At 44.7% G+C, this 16328-nt stretch overlaps 1 protein-coding gene across 6 annotated transcripts in view; it reads left to right on the top strand.

Moving 5' to 3' along the window:
* The window catches only part of DUSP22 (dual specificity phosphatase 22), a 56906-nt gene that overhangs the window by 15038 nt on the left and 25540 nt on the right, over positions 1-16328 (top strand). For 5 of the 6 annotated variants that reach the window (XM_006085721.3, XM_006085720.3, XM_023751411.1 and 2 more), the window contains one exon: positions 3977-4059. The exons of the other annotated variant lie outside the window; for it this stretch is intronic. In XM_006085721.3, the coding sequence (XP_006085783.1) occupies positions 3977-4059 (83 nt within the window). The remainder of the gene's footprint in view (positions 1-3976; positions 4060-16328) is intronic. 6 annotated transcript variants of the gene reach the window in all.

Genomic DNA, 16328 nt, shown 5'->3' with positions numbered 1-16328 from the left:
GAGAAGGGAAAAGGTAGAAACTGCCCCATTTTGTTCCCCAATCCAGGTTGGAAATAGATCTACTTAAAGGTTGAACCCACTAACAATTTATAACTGGAAGTTATTACAGTGCGTAGTAATTTGTAACTAGAAGTCTTTCAGTTTTACAATGTGAAGTATAACCGCAAATGGATTGGAATCTCTTGCTCATCACTCAGCAGATTCTCAGCTTAGGAGACAGAAGTTGTTTTAGAAATAACTTTGAACATGGCTTGGGCTTCAGTGTCAGAGCAGAAGGGATTTGGTCCCTCTATAGCAGAGACCTTCCTTCTCCCCTCCTGCCCCCCTCATCCTGCATGGCCATTTTTTTGAGTTCACAAACAGCGCAGCAGGTGTTTGAGTATTAGAAAGGCATTGCCAAAGAGGTTCTTTCCTCCCAAGTGTATGTTTTTCTTGAGCACTTGTGTTGCTAGTGTTAATTTCTAATGCTTCTTTGAATATATTTTTGTTGATTTTATTCAGAAGAAATTCTGCTTGACTTTGTTGGACTAGCTTATTTCCCATAGCCATTCTGGCATCTCCCACATCCTGTGACTTTTTACCCCTGTCCATCTTCTGTGTCAGTATAGAATGCTAACTTTCCTTCCTGAGGAAGCATGTGGCTGTCACTTTGCCCTTTAGGACAGCATCTTATAGGAATCCACCTGCTCCCTCCATGAGGTCCACCCAGTAATGGGTGGAGTCTTCCTCCCGGTGAGGCAGGGAATATTCAGTAGCAGAGGAGAAGAATATATTGGGTGTTTCTGTTTTAGTGCCCCCATTGTGTGAAGATGACAGTTCCTCTTCAGAAGGCCCGCTAAAGCAGACCCAGTGGGAGGGAGGAGTGTTGGAGATGTGGAGGGTAAAGGGAGACAGGCGACAAGGAGTCCAGAGCCAAAGGAGATGTTGGCAGAGAGAGGATATGAACATGGTTAGCTGCTTTTCACCTATAAGGGGCTGTCTGTTCATTTTACTTATTAATGTAAGTTCTATTGAATTTTGTGAACAGTGTTTTTAAATTTTTGTCTTCCTTCATTATAAAAAAATGTAGACTTATCAGTTAAAATTTAAAAATCCAAACATGAGCCCTGGCTGGATAGCTCATTTGGGTAGAGCATTATCCAAAATGCCAAGGTAGCGGGTTCAATCCTCATCAAGGCACATATAAGATGCAATCAATGAGTGCATAAATAAGTGGAACAAGAAATTGATATTTCTCTCTCTCTCTCTCTCTCTTTTCTCCCCTTCCTCTCTCTTCATCTTGGTTTCTCTCTCTCAAATCAACAAAATAAAAAATAAAATAAAACCCAAACATGATGGAAATGTTAGAGTGAAAAATTCCCAAAACCTCCTATCCTGAGATAACCATTGTCAGCAAATTTTCTTGTAGACTTTTTCCCATTTGAATTCTAAACTGTAATCTTCCCATTGATTTGATTAATACTGACTTACTGTGTTTGTGATGCCAAGTATCTGTGAATTGTTTTCTAGTTTAGAAATGGCACCAACATACTGCAGTGAGGCAGGGGCCCTGTGTAAAGTGCACGCAGCCTTCCTTCCGGAGTTCTTAATTCAGTGTAGGCTGTGACTATACAGGTGTGTAGGGGGCCTGGGAGCCTGCATTTCCAGCATGCTTCCAGGAGATGCCTGGCTTCTGCTTGACAGGCCCCGGTTTGAGCAGCACAGGACTGAGTCCTACACCTCCAGGCTACGCATGTGCATGTCAGTGAGCTGAAAACCCCCTGGCCAGAGTCTCATAGCTGCATTCGTAGCTCATTCCGTAGTTGTAGGCAGCCATCCAGAACCATCAACAATATGGAGTCCTGAGGAATAAAAGGTCCAGTGTCATCAGTAGCTTTGATGAAGCATTTTGTGCACTCTCAAGTTGATGGGCATAGCCTGTGCTTAGGGAAAGGGTAACCCCACAGTGTGAGTGTTGCTTTAAGGAAACAAAAAGCACAGAGCAAAAGGAGCATGGTCCACCAGGAACTGCCATTTTCTTTGGAGTCAGTGTCTTATTTGTGGTGTTGAGTGGTCTTCTGTATGCACATATGTGTAATCTTATTCCCAAACCACTTTTTTTATTGTTCATCTTAACCTGTGTTACAAAAGCATATTTATGGGGTGATGAAAATATTCTAAAGTTAGATTGTGGTGATGGTTAAAAAACTCTACATATGCTAAAACCCTTGAGTTGTACACTTTAAAAGGGTGAATTTTATGGCACATTGATGATCCCAGTAAAGCTGTTTTTAAAAAGACAAAAACTACACTTAAATAAATATTCACCATTAAATCCAAATCCTGGGCAGGATCAGAATCTGGAAGCTCCTGTCTGCGAGTGTCCTGAGCTTGCCTTAAAGAGCCCACCTCCCCTGCCTTTCTGTCTGTCTCCTCCGTGAACACTAGATGCTCTAGTTGCTCTTGTTTCACTTGTAAATTCACAAATGCACTAGTGATGACTGGAAAATCACATTTTGGTGAGAATGTGGAGGCTGGCGGCCTGTGGATCCCAAATGATTCCAGTTCCTGCCTAATTCAGAGCTCACTGAGGGCTGCACCTTGGTGATCGATGGCTGGGTGGGGAGGGTCAGAATGGAGTTCTGTGTGTGTGAGGGAGATGGCTGCTGTGCATACCTGAATTTGAAGCTTGAGATGGCTAGAGCAGTGAAGAGAGTCTCAAAATCAATATTTAAATATTACTTTTAAAGTTTTTTCTTTCTTTAAGAGTGCTCATTGCAGAATATTTACACCAGTATTCTTAGGTTTTGTTCCATCATCAAGACTCATTAGAAATGCATTTTCCTCAGCCCTGTCTTAGACCTTGAATTAAGTTGGAGCCCAGCAATCTGCCTTTTTAACAAGCGCCCCCCCCCCCCCGCCCAGATAGTTCATAAGCATGTTAAACTTTTAGAAAATATATAAAAAATAAAAAAATGAACTCTTGTAATTACCTTTCTTAAAGATGACTACTTTTGGGGCTAATTCTTTATAGCAGTTTTACCCACCTGGGTGTGTCTGTCTTTATGTGTTTTTACAAATTTTATTTATATTGTATTTATAGTTTTGTACCTGTTTTACCCTCTGTTTAACATTATATCCTGAGCAGTTTCCCATGTCATTAAATATTCTCCAGAAACATGATAATTAAACAGTTAATTTTCAGTCTGTTTTACCCTCTATCATTTTAAAAAGCTCAGCCCAGGCCAGGACAGGGATAAGTGACCACCTTATTTCTTCCTGGACCCTGTCTTGTAAATTAGAGATGGGTTCCAACGTGGTGAAATTCATGCAGTCTTTATTCTACATTGGAAAGTAATGTAATGGGTGTCTCCTTAGTTTCATATGCAGATAATTTAATAGCCAACTCATAACTTAGGGACAGTTCTGTTTAGCATTTCTAGAAAGTGTTCCATTTTTACTTTTGACTTAAAGTGAATCTGTGTAAACCACAGTCTTGTCTGCATGTCTGGACCCATTCCTACTTTTGACATCAAGGCAGGGTCATCTCTGGCAGATTCCTATTTTTTTACACAGTAGTGGTCTTTTGTGCTTAATTTTAACTTGGATTATTAATCATTAAAAGATAATTTTAATACATTTTAAATATCTTTAGTGTTATGTGTTTTATTGGGTCTACAATTTGACAATTATCACCTACAAAATGATCGCATGGGTTCACTTCCTTTAAACAACAGTAATCATGACCATAGTGTTTATTGATCTTACTACCTTTCCATCTTCAGCTCAAAAGATGTGCCAGTCAGAAATAAACATAGTTATCTGCAAAACAAGAGAAAGCCCTCTATTCCCTAGACCTAGATTATTTGGGGTATGGTCAATTAGGAAGTTTCAGGAAAGAAAGATGTAAATCATTTTGGGGGCGTTTTCTGGCTAGACTTGAGGAGGAATCGCTTGCAGAGAGTAATGACATGCCCATCTCTTTCTTTTGTGACAGATGCCAGAGATGCAGAACAGTTGAGCAGGAACAAGGTGACCCACATCCTATCTGTCCATGATAGTGCCAGACCCATGTTAGAGGTAAGAGCGTGTGCTGAGGTGCAAGGGACACCCATGCGCTCCTGTGGTTGCTGTTGTGCTCCGGGGACTTACATCCACAACCTGCCTATGGAATGTGGAGGGTGTGTTGTTCCCATTGACTCCTGCTACATTGCGGGCTTGGCTTTCTTGACTATGTACCAAAGATAAGCTGATGCTGTACTGATTTCCCTCTGGGCTTTAAGGACATTTCAGACCCATTCCATTCCTTTCAAAATTATCTCCAATTTTAGAATCCAAAAGAATCTGGGCTGCTCATTTCCTAGTTGTTGTTTTTTCCTCACTTAAGCTCAATTATGTACCATTTGCATTTGGGAATAAAAGATAATGGGAGATAAGTCATCACTGGAGATTTTCGAAGGCTCCTCTGGTACAGAGGCTGTCAGTGTAGAAGCTGTTGTGTATTCGGTTTTCAAGTAAACAAGGTGTGTCTGCCTGTACATTAATTCCCAAACCATCTTCAATGTTACCCCAATGGACTGTGTGAGCTGTTGTCCAGGAGCCAAATCTGTTTCTCTCCGTTAGCCTTGGCAGAGCCCAAGTTACCCCTTTTTAGGAAAGTAACGCATGTGTGGTTGTAATGTGTATTGTGTTTTTCTGTTGTAGGGTAGGGTTTTGGAGAAAATGGGGTGATTTGTTCTGAAAGAAATAATCATAGTTCAAGCTGTTTTCATTTAAATTCATATTATACAAGAATAGATCATACACTTTTATTGTTAATCTATTTTCCTTAGCCATTAGAGCTGCCAGATTAGAGTTAGTGTAAAACAAATGAGGACATGGAAGAAGAAGTGATTCTGTCAAATGTTGTACAGAGAACTGTAGATGGTAAGCAGCTTGGACCATTTCTTGAGATCTGTGAGCTGGCACTTCTGTTTCAGCTCATACTTCTTGTTAAGGTGCTATAATTTGTGTTGCAGTAAGATTTCATTGAAAAACACAACAACAATAGCACACCATTTTGGGGAAACATAACAGTTCCATTTTTTCATCTATGAATGACAGTTTGTATTTGAAGCATAGCCAGGGTATGGCCACCATCATAAGTTAAACATAAACGGTCATGATTGATTTCCTCTTAGATCATAACATGAGACTTGAGGTTTCCTTTATTTAATGAATGACATAGATGTCCTTCACTCCTCACCCTCCAACCCCGCCTCCTGACTTGATGCTCCATTTAGCGGAGCACGTTGTCCTTGTCCTGTATGAACATGGCCCTTGACCTGTCCCATTTGTAGCTCCTGCTAGATACAAGATCTGCAAGTGTTAGAAGTAAAGGAGCTTCAGCCCCAATCTGCCCAACCTCTCATTTTACACACAGGAAAATGAAGGGCTAGAAAGTGAAACAGGTGGGATTGTAGCCCAGTGTAGAGACCACTGTTTGCCTAAAACCCTCAGAGCTGTGGACAACTGTGTTCCCATCAATAATATACTGCATATTTCTTTTTAGTCCCTACATATCTCAGTCTAACTTCACAAGTAATTCATGAATACATTCATAAAAAAATAGAACAATAGCCTCTATAAAGTACATCCACCATGAAAGAACTCATGAATATGCTGACGACATCCTTACTTATTATGCACTTACTGATTTTATTTAGGAAAGACTCTAAGGAACTTGGTTGATTTTAGTTAGATTAGATCTGATTTTTCATTATTTGGATAATTGGGGGGTTTCCAACATGGCATTAGCAGGGTCTCCCACTCTTCCTAGCAACCTGATATGTGGAAGAAAATGAAAGACGCGGTTCTCGACCTCTAGAGTGGCTGGGCCTGACCCTGGGCCTGGAGTGCAGCAACTTGTCTCTGGTGTTTCTGTGCTGGATGAGATGAAGTTCTTCATCCTCTGAACCAGGAAGCCAGATGGTCAGCTAAGGGGAAGAGGTCTGAGGCTTCAATTATTATCTCTTCCGAAGATTATCTGAGGAATAGATCTTCTGGAATGAAGACTCTTAGAAACTTGGGCACCTTCATACTCACTTGAGTCAGCCCTAAACTAACAGGAGATGCTGAAGAGCTCTGGCTCCCATTTTCATGCCTGCTGCACAGGGTCCTGGAGATGACCTCCTTGATCCCATCACTGCGAGCAGGAAGCTGAAGTTCAGAGATGTGCAGGGACTTGTTCTTGATCCCACAGCTGGTGTATGGCTTTGTGGAAACCTGGATCTTCTCTCCGGTTTTCCAGTGTGCTTCCCTGCCGTGGTTCTCTGGTGCCCCTGACTTTGCCAACAGTATTGGTAGATGTTGCCACATCAGCTTGGGAAAGGGTTGTACCATTTGTGTCTTGATTAACAGTGTATGAAAGTGTGTTTCCCCAGACTACCACCACCACCGAGTTTTATTCTTCTTTACTTTTAATTAGCAATATTTTTGTTTTTTATTATTGCCTCAAGTGCCTTCCTCACACTGTTTAGTCTTTTGTCTAGACATTGAAGGCAGGGAGTTAATGATTTATTCATTTCTTGAGCTCCTACTACATACCAGCCCCAGGGTAGGTGCGGGAGATAACAGAAGTAAATCTCAGTATCTGCCCTGGCGAAGCCCTTAATGTATAAAGAGGATATGTATTATGGTTATTTTATAAATATCTCTCTATATAAAACCCTAATATGCAAATAGACCAAATGGCAGAAAACCAAACAACCGGTTGCTATGACATGTGCTGACCATCAGGGGCTGTGCATGGAACATGGCAGGTGTCGGCCAAGGTGGGATGGTGGAGCAGGTGAGCAGAGGCGCCAGACCAAGGCGGGCGCCAGTCACTGTCATCGGGGTGAGCCTCTGGTGGTTACTGAAAATTCTTTGCTCCCGTACACCACAGTTCTGTCTGGCGCTCACTCCTGCTGCCGGCGCCGGAGCCACTGCTTGCACCCACTGCCGGTGCCCAAAGCAGGCCCAAATCGCTCGGCACCATCAGCAGGTGCGAGTGGCAGCTGCCATCCCCGATCACCCCTCAAGGCTTCTCCACCTCCCCCTGTTCCTGAGGGGCAATCGGGGCCAGTAGCTGCCTCTCACACCCGCTGCAGGTACCAGCACCACCACTCGCACCCACTGCTGACGCTGTCCCTGGTTGCACCCGCAGCTGGCGCCGGAGCTGCTGCTCGCACCCGCTGCCGGTGCCTGGCGCCAGTCCTGATCGCTCGGCGCTGTCAGCGGGTGTGAGTGGCAGCTGCCAGCCCCGATCATCCCTGAGGGCTTCTCCACCTCCCTCTGCTCCTGAGGGGCAATCAGGGCAGCAGCCACTGCTCATACATGCTGATGACGCCGGCCCAACTCGCACCTGCTGCTGGCGCTGGCCATCAGTGGGTGCAAGTGGGACCAGCGCCATCAGTTCATGGGAGAGGCAGCGGCAGGAGCAGGGCTGCCGGCAGACAGGGGACCAGGGGCCACAGTGGGAGGGGTCAGGCGGGGGCGCAGAGGATGGGCTGAGACCCGCCCCTGTGCCCACTGCAGCCTCGTGGCCCAAGTTCCTTTCAAGGTGCATGAATTTGTGCACTGGGCCCCTAGTTAATAATAATTACAGTCAGTGAAACAAGAGCTCTGGCTCTGGGCAGGCCTTTGGTGCTAGGAATCAAGTAGGAGCTGAGGCTGTGGAAGCTCCAGAAACAAGGTTCCTCTTCTGCTGTGTATATCTGGGGGCATGTGCAGTGACCTGGCGTTTGACCAGAGCTTTGGAAGGGACTGGAAATTTGGGAAATCTGGTTGGTGGCATTTGAGCCAGGCGAGGCTGGCAGTGACAAGACATGATGCTTCTGGTGGGGCCCTGACACCACAGACCATACCTGTCTTGTCCACTCCCTAGAACTGGTGAGCCAGCAATGCAGATGGCATCATCCCATTGACAGCTGGCTCACGTACCCTGCCAGCAAGTGGCAGAGCCATCAGGAAATAAATCATTGCCACATACATGGTTTCAACATGAATGAATCCCAGCCCTGTAATTATAACATACACTGCATGTGTAGGTCTTGGTTGAGAAGCTACTTGCATTTAGTCAGAAGTGTTTTCTCATTTGTGAGCTGTGTCTTTAGCGCCTACTGATGGCTTCAGATTTGAAGGGTGGTTAAAAACTTCTGCTACAGAGACGGTGCTTTTCAAATCAGAACCCTCATATTGTTCAAAGGTGCTAAGGAAGTAATATTGAGTAATGAAAGGTTTCTCCCTTCCTCTGAAAAAAGAAACAGAACTCTTTCTAATGTAAAAGATTTCAGTGTTTGTTTCATTTTTCATTCTGGGTATTTAACCAGAACACCTGCAGGAAACAAACTATTTTTCACTACTAACAAAAATGCTTTAAAAGGAAATTCTCATTCCTTCACTGGGCTAATAGCCCAAAGAATTTTAATTTTTAAATGATGTACATTTTAGGATTAAATAGAAAAAATATAGTTTGGTAACAGGGTTTCCCATGCAGTCATGTGTGGAATAGTTTACCCCCCTATATTTAAACCAGATGTTGTATGTCTAACCAGATAGGTTTGTTTTGTTTCTTTATTTTTATTGATTTCAGAGAGGAAGGGAGAGGGAGGGAGAGCTAGAAACATCAATGATGAGAGAGACTCATTGATCGGCTGCCTCCTGCACACCCCCTACTGGGGACCAAGCCCATCACCCAGGCATGCGCCCTTGACCAGAATCAAACCCGAGACCCTTCAGTCTGCAGGCCAACGCTCTATCCACTGACACAAACCGGCTAGGGCCAGATAGGTTTTTTTAAGCTTAAATTCAGCTTGGATATTTTTTTTTCACTTTAAGTTGTGAGTTTTATATTTTTAACCATGTAAGTTGCAGTTTTTTATTATAATTTTTTAAGAATAAGATGTTTTCATAGGCAGGCATTTATTCCTGGTGATTCTGTTTTATATTTCCTTTAATACTAAAGACATTCTTTTTTGAGGTGTCTAGGCTCAGAATTTTCTTTTGATAGTTTGTTTGCAGTTGGCCCCTTCTGATTCTGGTATTTACTGTTATCTATATGTCAGTACTGCTGTTTTGCTCACCTGTTTATTTATGAGGAAACTCACCAAGGTCAGGTATTCAGTCTGCTTAGACAGTGGTGCTGAGGGACTGAGGGTTCCTGGAAGGACCTCATTCCCCTGCTACATGTGTGCCTGGTGACCAACCCCATCTCTCTTCCTCAGAAGTTTTTTTGGGGGGCTTCCCAAATGTAAGACAAGCCCAAGCCCAGCTTTTCAAAGGCATTGAATTATAAGAAACTGTGCTTCTTTGTGCACTTTTCTCCCACCCTTGTCCTGCCTGCCCAAGTGTTCCCCTCCCCTCAGAGCTCAGCCAGCTCTCCCAGTGCCCTCCAACCTCAGGGCTTCGTCCCCTTTCTACAGTATTTTGGGTCTGTACTCTTGGTTGGGTTGTGAATTGTGTACGCTCTGTGACAGCTTCTTTAATATGTCAAAATAGCGGCTTGACCTCTGTTTGCTGATCTAGCCCTTTGCCACCTCTGCCCGGGCTCTGGAGCTGGTCACAGGCCCGCTGCAGCAGGTGCTGTGCTGGACCTCTTTGTTCTCCTCCCACACGCAGCCTGGCTGCTTCACAGGGCCCTCTTCAGGTGCTTGCCGAGAGTAGAAGCCACATGCATTTTCAGCTCCATTCCAAAGTGAGGCATCCTGTCTTTTGTGATTTGTGGCTTATTGGGCGTGGCTGAGGGTTGAAGGAAGAGCTGTACAAGAATGATTTATTAATCACAAGTAATTTGTGAAGCCAGAGGGTCTGGTCAATTCAGTGCAGCTTCTGAGCATTGGCAGATCTAGATGTCCTGTTCTACAGAGCTGTTATGGCCTATAGTTCAGGATTACCTCTTCCTAAGTTATTACAATAGAGAGTCCCCTGTGAAACTTCTGTGACTTTCTGATTGATCTCACAAGGGTCCTTCAGCTGCCTTTGGTTTGCATTAGAAGTTTGGTTATACAAGAAGGACAGTCCATCAACAACACAGTCAGTAAATAATAACTTCTAAGGGTTTCCACAGCCAAGACAGCATGCTTAAGGTAGGGGCAGAGCTGGTTGAAATGTTGTCTCAGATTTCAGGGAGCATTTGGCCGGATCATGAAAAGCTGAGAGAACATTCCAGGCACAGGGGCAGTGTTCTGGCTCATGAGGAAGAGCCTTGTCACCTGTGGTCCTTCTCTGGTGGCCACTCAGTCAGACTGCAGGGCCTCACCCCAGCTGTGCCTATCTACGTGGTGACCACAAAAGCCCACAGCTCTCAGAACCCTGGGTCCACCCTGTCCATGACCTTCAGGTCACAGGAACTGAGGCTACATTTCCCCTGGCATAAGCCAGGTGTCTTGTCTCATACACATAGGGATGGGCCAGGGTGTTCACTGCAGCTCTGTTTGTAATAGCAAAAGACTGCCCGCGCCCCAACACACACACACACACACACACACACACACACATTCAGCAGAAACTAGTGGTCAGTTATGATATGCCCATATTAAGAAATACTCTGCAGCAGTTCAAAAAGAAGAGGAGGTTTATGTGTGTGCACAGAAAAAAATCAACTGTTACACAAAAGAAGCAAATTGTACAATAATATCTACAATATGATCCCACTTAAGTAAAATTAAGTATCAATTATATATTTCTGATGTCATGTAAGTGCGTAAATGCACACACATAAGGGTTTGAAAGGACTATGTCAAACTAAGAATGGTGAAAAGAAGTGGGATAGGAGAGGAGGGTGACGAGGATGAGTTCCACTTTTTTCTCTATTATTTATTTTTTATAATGGGAGTATCTTCATAGTATGTTTTTTAATGAAGAAAGGTAGGGCAGGAACACAGGCAGGTGGGTGGGCACACTCTTGGTAATAATGACAGGTAATAGAACTTAATTATCACTTTTTGTGAACAATTTGGAATTGTCATGTTACTGTGTAATTGATTTTCTTAAAAATGAACAATAAATTTAGTAAAATAAAAGAAATAATGACAGGGAGATTGCTTGGCTGGAATGGATTCTGTGTTTGATAACAGTGTTTTCCATGGATTCATGTGTGAATGTGTGACACCAAACAAGCTATATCCTTGTCATTTAGGTCAGTAGGTACACAGCATTCATTTCAGTCACCTTAATCTTTAAAAGGAGAAGGTAGTCCAAAACACAGATTTCAAATGTACAGGTTTCATTTTCAATATCAATTATGTTCTATTTCTACTTGATTCAGTTAAAAGAGTTTCTGACCTTTTTTAGGATGCATAATTCCCCTTGTTATGTAGTTTGAAGCATTGGGCAAGATTTCCTATTTGGATTGGCCATTGTTTCCAGTGTGGATGATTTCAGTATTTTGGCATTGCAAAAAATACCACAGTCAGATCACTGATGAGTACAGGACCTTTGGAAACAAACCATTGTTGGGCCTGGAATGGTTTTCAGATTGACAGCTGTTTCCAGTGAGCCTCAGTTGTTTTCACCTCTCTAGGAAATTCTTTGATGCCGTCCAAATATCAGTGGTACCCACTATACCAAAGGCTTGCAGCAGCTTTCCTGTGTTGAGGTAAATTTGTTTGAAGCCAACCTCAGACTTAAATAGAAATGACTCAAATAGAAATGATTATGGTAGGTATCGAAAACTGTCTAGTAATTGCTCTTTCTCGAGTCAAGTGGTGTCTGAGCTCCTTGTATGGGGACAGTCAGGAGCAAAAGGCAGCTCCAGCTGGCTGCTGACCTCTTCCTTGGTGACAAGCTGACTTGCAAGTGGAGTTCTAAAGCCAGAATGGACTAGAAGGGGCTTGAAATCTTCTAGTACTTCCTGGATTCTAGAGAGGAATTGTTGTTTGTCTCTGAATGACAGATATCTGTGTTAAGCTTCCTGTGTCTCGCTTTCTAGAGCCTCTGTACATTAGCTAGGGACTTCTCTGTAGTACTCATACTTACTGACCAGTGTCTTCACACACCTGAAGACTTCCTCAGACTATTTCTCTAAATCGAGAAACTGTCTGAGGACTGTTCACAGACTGGTTCTCTAAATCGAGTCCCAGTTTCTTGAGCATTTCTTACTGAGCCCCCTTCTGGTCCACCTCTCCTGATTCCCTGTGTGACCAAGCACCAAGCACATTGTGTGCGAGGTGCTGTGTTCCCAGAATGGGCTTACCTAGTTTGCTTCCCTCCCAGTCCTCAACGGAGAATATGCCAGTGGCAGGAATAACAGGACCTCCTAACCCAGGTCCTACATGAGCTGTCCTCTGGGCCACAGCTGGAGTGGTAGTAAGGCATTGACAATGGCAACTAGAGTGCCAGAAAGTGCTGCACTGCTCAGTGTGGATGATATGGAGGTTCTGTCGGTTTATACAAGACCCTCATGCCCATGGGCTGGAGGGATGGGAGAGACTTCATAAAGAGGGGTGTTGAGGCAGCCTCCTAGGACTAGGGAGCTGTGTCTCAGGAGGAACACTTCCAGGCTGGCCAGGAAGGGGAAATAGGCCCAGAGCCACTGGGAATGTGCAGGTCACCTGCTTATAGAATAGAAAAGGTAGCCCCTCGGTGACAGTCAGAAGGAGGCAGCTCCAGCTGGCTGGGGTGACAGCGGTGCCATCTCCATTTCTCCTTTTAGTTAAGTTGGGAGTTACTCCCTCAGATTCAGAAAATGTTTTATTGAATAACTACCTTGTAGCAGGGATTGGGAATAAAATACAAAGAGAGGTAAGATGGGCCCAGCATTAAGAAGGGACAGGCACTGAAGTCCTTACAACAGTGTAGAGTTGCACTACATCACATAGGGAGGGTCCCTGAGACACCCAGGAGAAAATGGCTCACCTGTGAGGCCAGCCAGGCTTTGCCAAGGAGTTGACACTTTGGTGCCATCCTAAGGATATAGGATAACAGAGGTTTTCCAAGTAGTAATGGTGAGCAGGAACAGTTGGAGTGGAACATGGGCTCCTGGGTAATAAAACACACGTGTGCAGGCGAGCACAGGGCATGCAGCGGTGCAGGCGTGCAGAGGTTAGGTGTGTTCTGGGACTCATAGAGGCCCAGGGGAGTAGGTCTGTAGGGTGGCCAGGCTGGGAAGGGAGTCCCACAGCAGATTCGGAAGGGTTTCATTTGTCAAGTGGAGTTCTGTATTGTGCAAAGCAGAGACTTAGCAAAGATTTTTAAACAAAGTCAAGTGACATACTTTGGATTTCTCTTCCAGGGTTTGACTAGGGAAAGAGATAGAGTGAGGGAAATTGGTATCAGGCAAGCTATTGGGAAGCTCTTATAGTACTCCTGGTCATAAGTGGTGAGGGTTTGATCTGAGGTACTGGGGAATGGGATTTTTTTCCTAGAAGTCATTTCTACAAAGTGACACTGCAAAGTTGAAAATCAGAGGATGGAAAAAGATTCTCTAGCACACATGAACCCAAGGAAAGGTGGCATAGCAGTAGTTTTATCAGATGAACAGAACTGAAAGCAAAAGAAAAGAATTGAAATAAGGGGAACTTGGGGTTGCCTTATAAAACAGCTTCAAAATATAGAAAGCCATTTCTCAAGTGGAAAATAGGAATTGTTTGCGGGTTAAATGTGGGGAGTGAAGCAGGGGAGATGTTAAGGATGCCTGAGGTCACAGCTTTGAGGATTGAAAGGACAGCTTGTGCCACCAATGGATGTTAGAGCTTCAGGAGGTGGAGACAGAGTTGAAAAAGGACCAAGCTCACTTCTGGGTGAGATGCTTATGTGATATTCCCAATGAGATAAAAATGCATGTGCCGGGCTCAGGTGAGCGATCTAGGCTGGAGATGATTTCAGCATCCTCAGCTATGCCATTGAGGTTGAATAAAACCATGCAAGAAATGCTCCTACAGCGTGACCGGGAGGGTAGAAAATGAACAGAATGCAGGGAGGGTGAAGCATCTGGCTTTAAGTGGTGGCATAGCATTCAGAGCACAGGACCCCATATGTTGTGTGGTGGAGACATATGGATTATTATTCCGAAGGCCATGCCCTTTTATGGTTCTAGTTAGTCTCAACTATGTTGAGTCTAGTCCTTGTTGTTTCCTGCAGGGGCACCCCAGAGCACAGAGTGGTTGGAGAGGAGAAGCTCTGGGCAGATATTCTGCAGTTCTTTGGCCGCTAACCCTTAACAAGAAGTCTCTCTTGCTTGGCCATGTTCAGTGCTTTGGACAAAGGAAGTGACATCAGAGCATATCTGGAAAGCTTTAAGAGGGGTGCAATTTTCGAAGGAGTTTAAAAGGGAGGAGCTGCTTAGTGTCAAGGGAAGAACCAAGGCAAGTATCCATGGAGGGGGCCCTGGGTATCCTGGTGGTGATGGCATGCTGAGGGTTGCTGGCAGGCGCCTTGGTGAGGCCCTTCCACCGGCAGTCAGACATTTGAGAAGTAACAAATGGTTGCTTGGTTAGGACCCAAAGCTGGTTCATGGCTCTCGGTACCATCATTGTTTGTAGCCACAAGAAAAATAATGACTTAGAGGTGGCCTGGTGTACTGAAGTATGCTTTAAGCAACTTTGCCGTTTTCAGGTGCTTGTAATAATGCATTGCTGGCAGGAACTGCAGGTGGACTGTGTGCTGCCACACCTGCAGGGGAAGTGATCAGCCTGATTTTAAAAGCCATGAGCGAAGCAGTGCACCCAGCTAGTATCATCACCTTGGTGCCGGCTGCATGAGCAGGTCATGCCCACACTGTGCCTTGAAGTGTGCCCCTCGCTATTTCTGACTCCTGGGATGTTTGGAGAACTTTGTGTACTGGGGCCCAGCTCAGTGTTGAACCCGGGTTTGAGCTGAGAAATTATTTATCTCCTCTTAGTTATCACCACAACTAGTATAGGTGTCAAATGTCAGCATTCATTCTTGAGCAGGGCATCAGAAAATGCAGGCCACAGCTGCTCCCAGCATGGGGAGAAGGGAGGGAGTGCGTGCCTGAGTCTGGACTACAGCCTCTGTCCTTTGAAGGTCAGCTTGTGGACATGCTTATTTGCTTCTCAGACTTTTCCCCAACTAAAGGGAGAAAATTTATTAAGTCTATTAAGCAAGACACACAGCCACCTGCCAGAGAAAGGAGAGGACAAGTGGGAAAGCTGCCACGAGTCATCCCTTTATTATTTTATTAATGACTGCAAAGGGACCACTTTTCTGACATGGTGTGAGGCATCTGAAGTTGAGCCACCGGTCTTAGAAACTTTTCCTAAGCAGAGGATCTTAGAGACTGTTTCCAAGTGTACTGGCCTTTAGAGCAAGTGGTCAAGGTCTAGCAATGGTGAGAATGGTCCGACTTGAATTTACTATTTAGTGAAATACCTTGTCACAGAAACCAGCCCTACCACACCCAAGCAGGAGGAAGCTTCAGATCTACTGCAAATGATTGCTAACTTAAACTGCATTATTTAACACCCTGAACCTACACTCTAAAGACAAAATAAATCTCATAGCTAACAAAGTAAGAATGTTTTCAAGCATTTGATTTTTTTAAATGTTCTCCAAGCGAGGCCGCCCCCCTCTTCTGACGGAGCCTGTCTTGCTGCTGCTCCTGCATTTGCAGTGGGATTGTGGTGAATGGCGTCACCCAGTCACCTCAAGGTCCTGCTGACTCAAGTGAGAGGCCTCTGGCTACTTGGTGGCCCATGCTCTCTCTCTCCCCTTGTGAGTTCCCCTCACACAGGCTCTAACCAAGGTGGCCTGGGACTTCCTTCTGTACGCAGTGCAAGAGGATGCAGCTGTCAGAGTAAAAATAGCCCATTGGATTGCTTTCAATGGCAGCCGTGGGGAGAGAATACTTGGTGAAGTGCTGCCCTTTGAAGGAAGGCCCTGGAACACTGACCAGCCAGCACTTAGAGCAGAGCAGAGAAGATGCTCCCCTCCTCTGTTGCTTTTGGGACATAGAAAATGTAGGGATTGAGTGCAATCTCTAATGACCCACCTCACCTGGGTATAGAGGTCCAGGCTCCCTCGTATTCAGGGGAAATGGAGAGTTGCTGTTCTCTGCTTTGCTTCTCTGCGCCAACTCTGAGCTTGGTAACCCCTCTTGGTGGCTCACACAGGTGACTTTATGACGTCTACCCTGTGCACATTGTTTGCCTTCCCATGTCGGACTGGCCAGCTCTCTCAGGCAGCTCCCTGCTCTATGTCAGTGTTTGCTTCTTTCTAGAAACCAATTCTAGGGTCTGATCCCACATGGAGGATGTGACATTAGGCCCAAAGGATCACAAATTTTATTTAGAAAAATCTTAAGTGCTATGAATTGTGTCTAGCCTAAAGACAGTGGCCGTCTTCTAAGTTGACACTTGCCCTGCTATGGA

The sequence above is a fragment of the Myotis lucifugus genome, unplaced genomic scaffold, assembly GCF_000147115.1.
Source record: "Myotis lucifugus unplaced genomic scaffold, Myoluc2.0 scaffold_21, whole genome shotgun sequence".
NCBI lineage: Eukaryota > Metazoa > Chordata > Mammalia > Chiroptera > Vespertilionidae > Myotis > Myotis lucifugus.
Note: the sequence above shows the minus strand (reverse complement) of the source record. Positions and strands in the feature narration are given on the sequence as shown.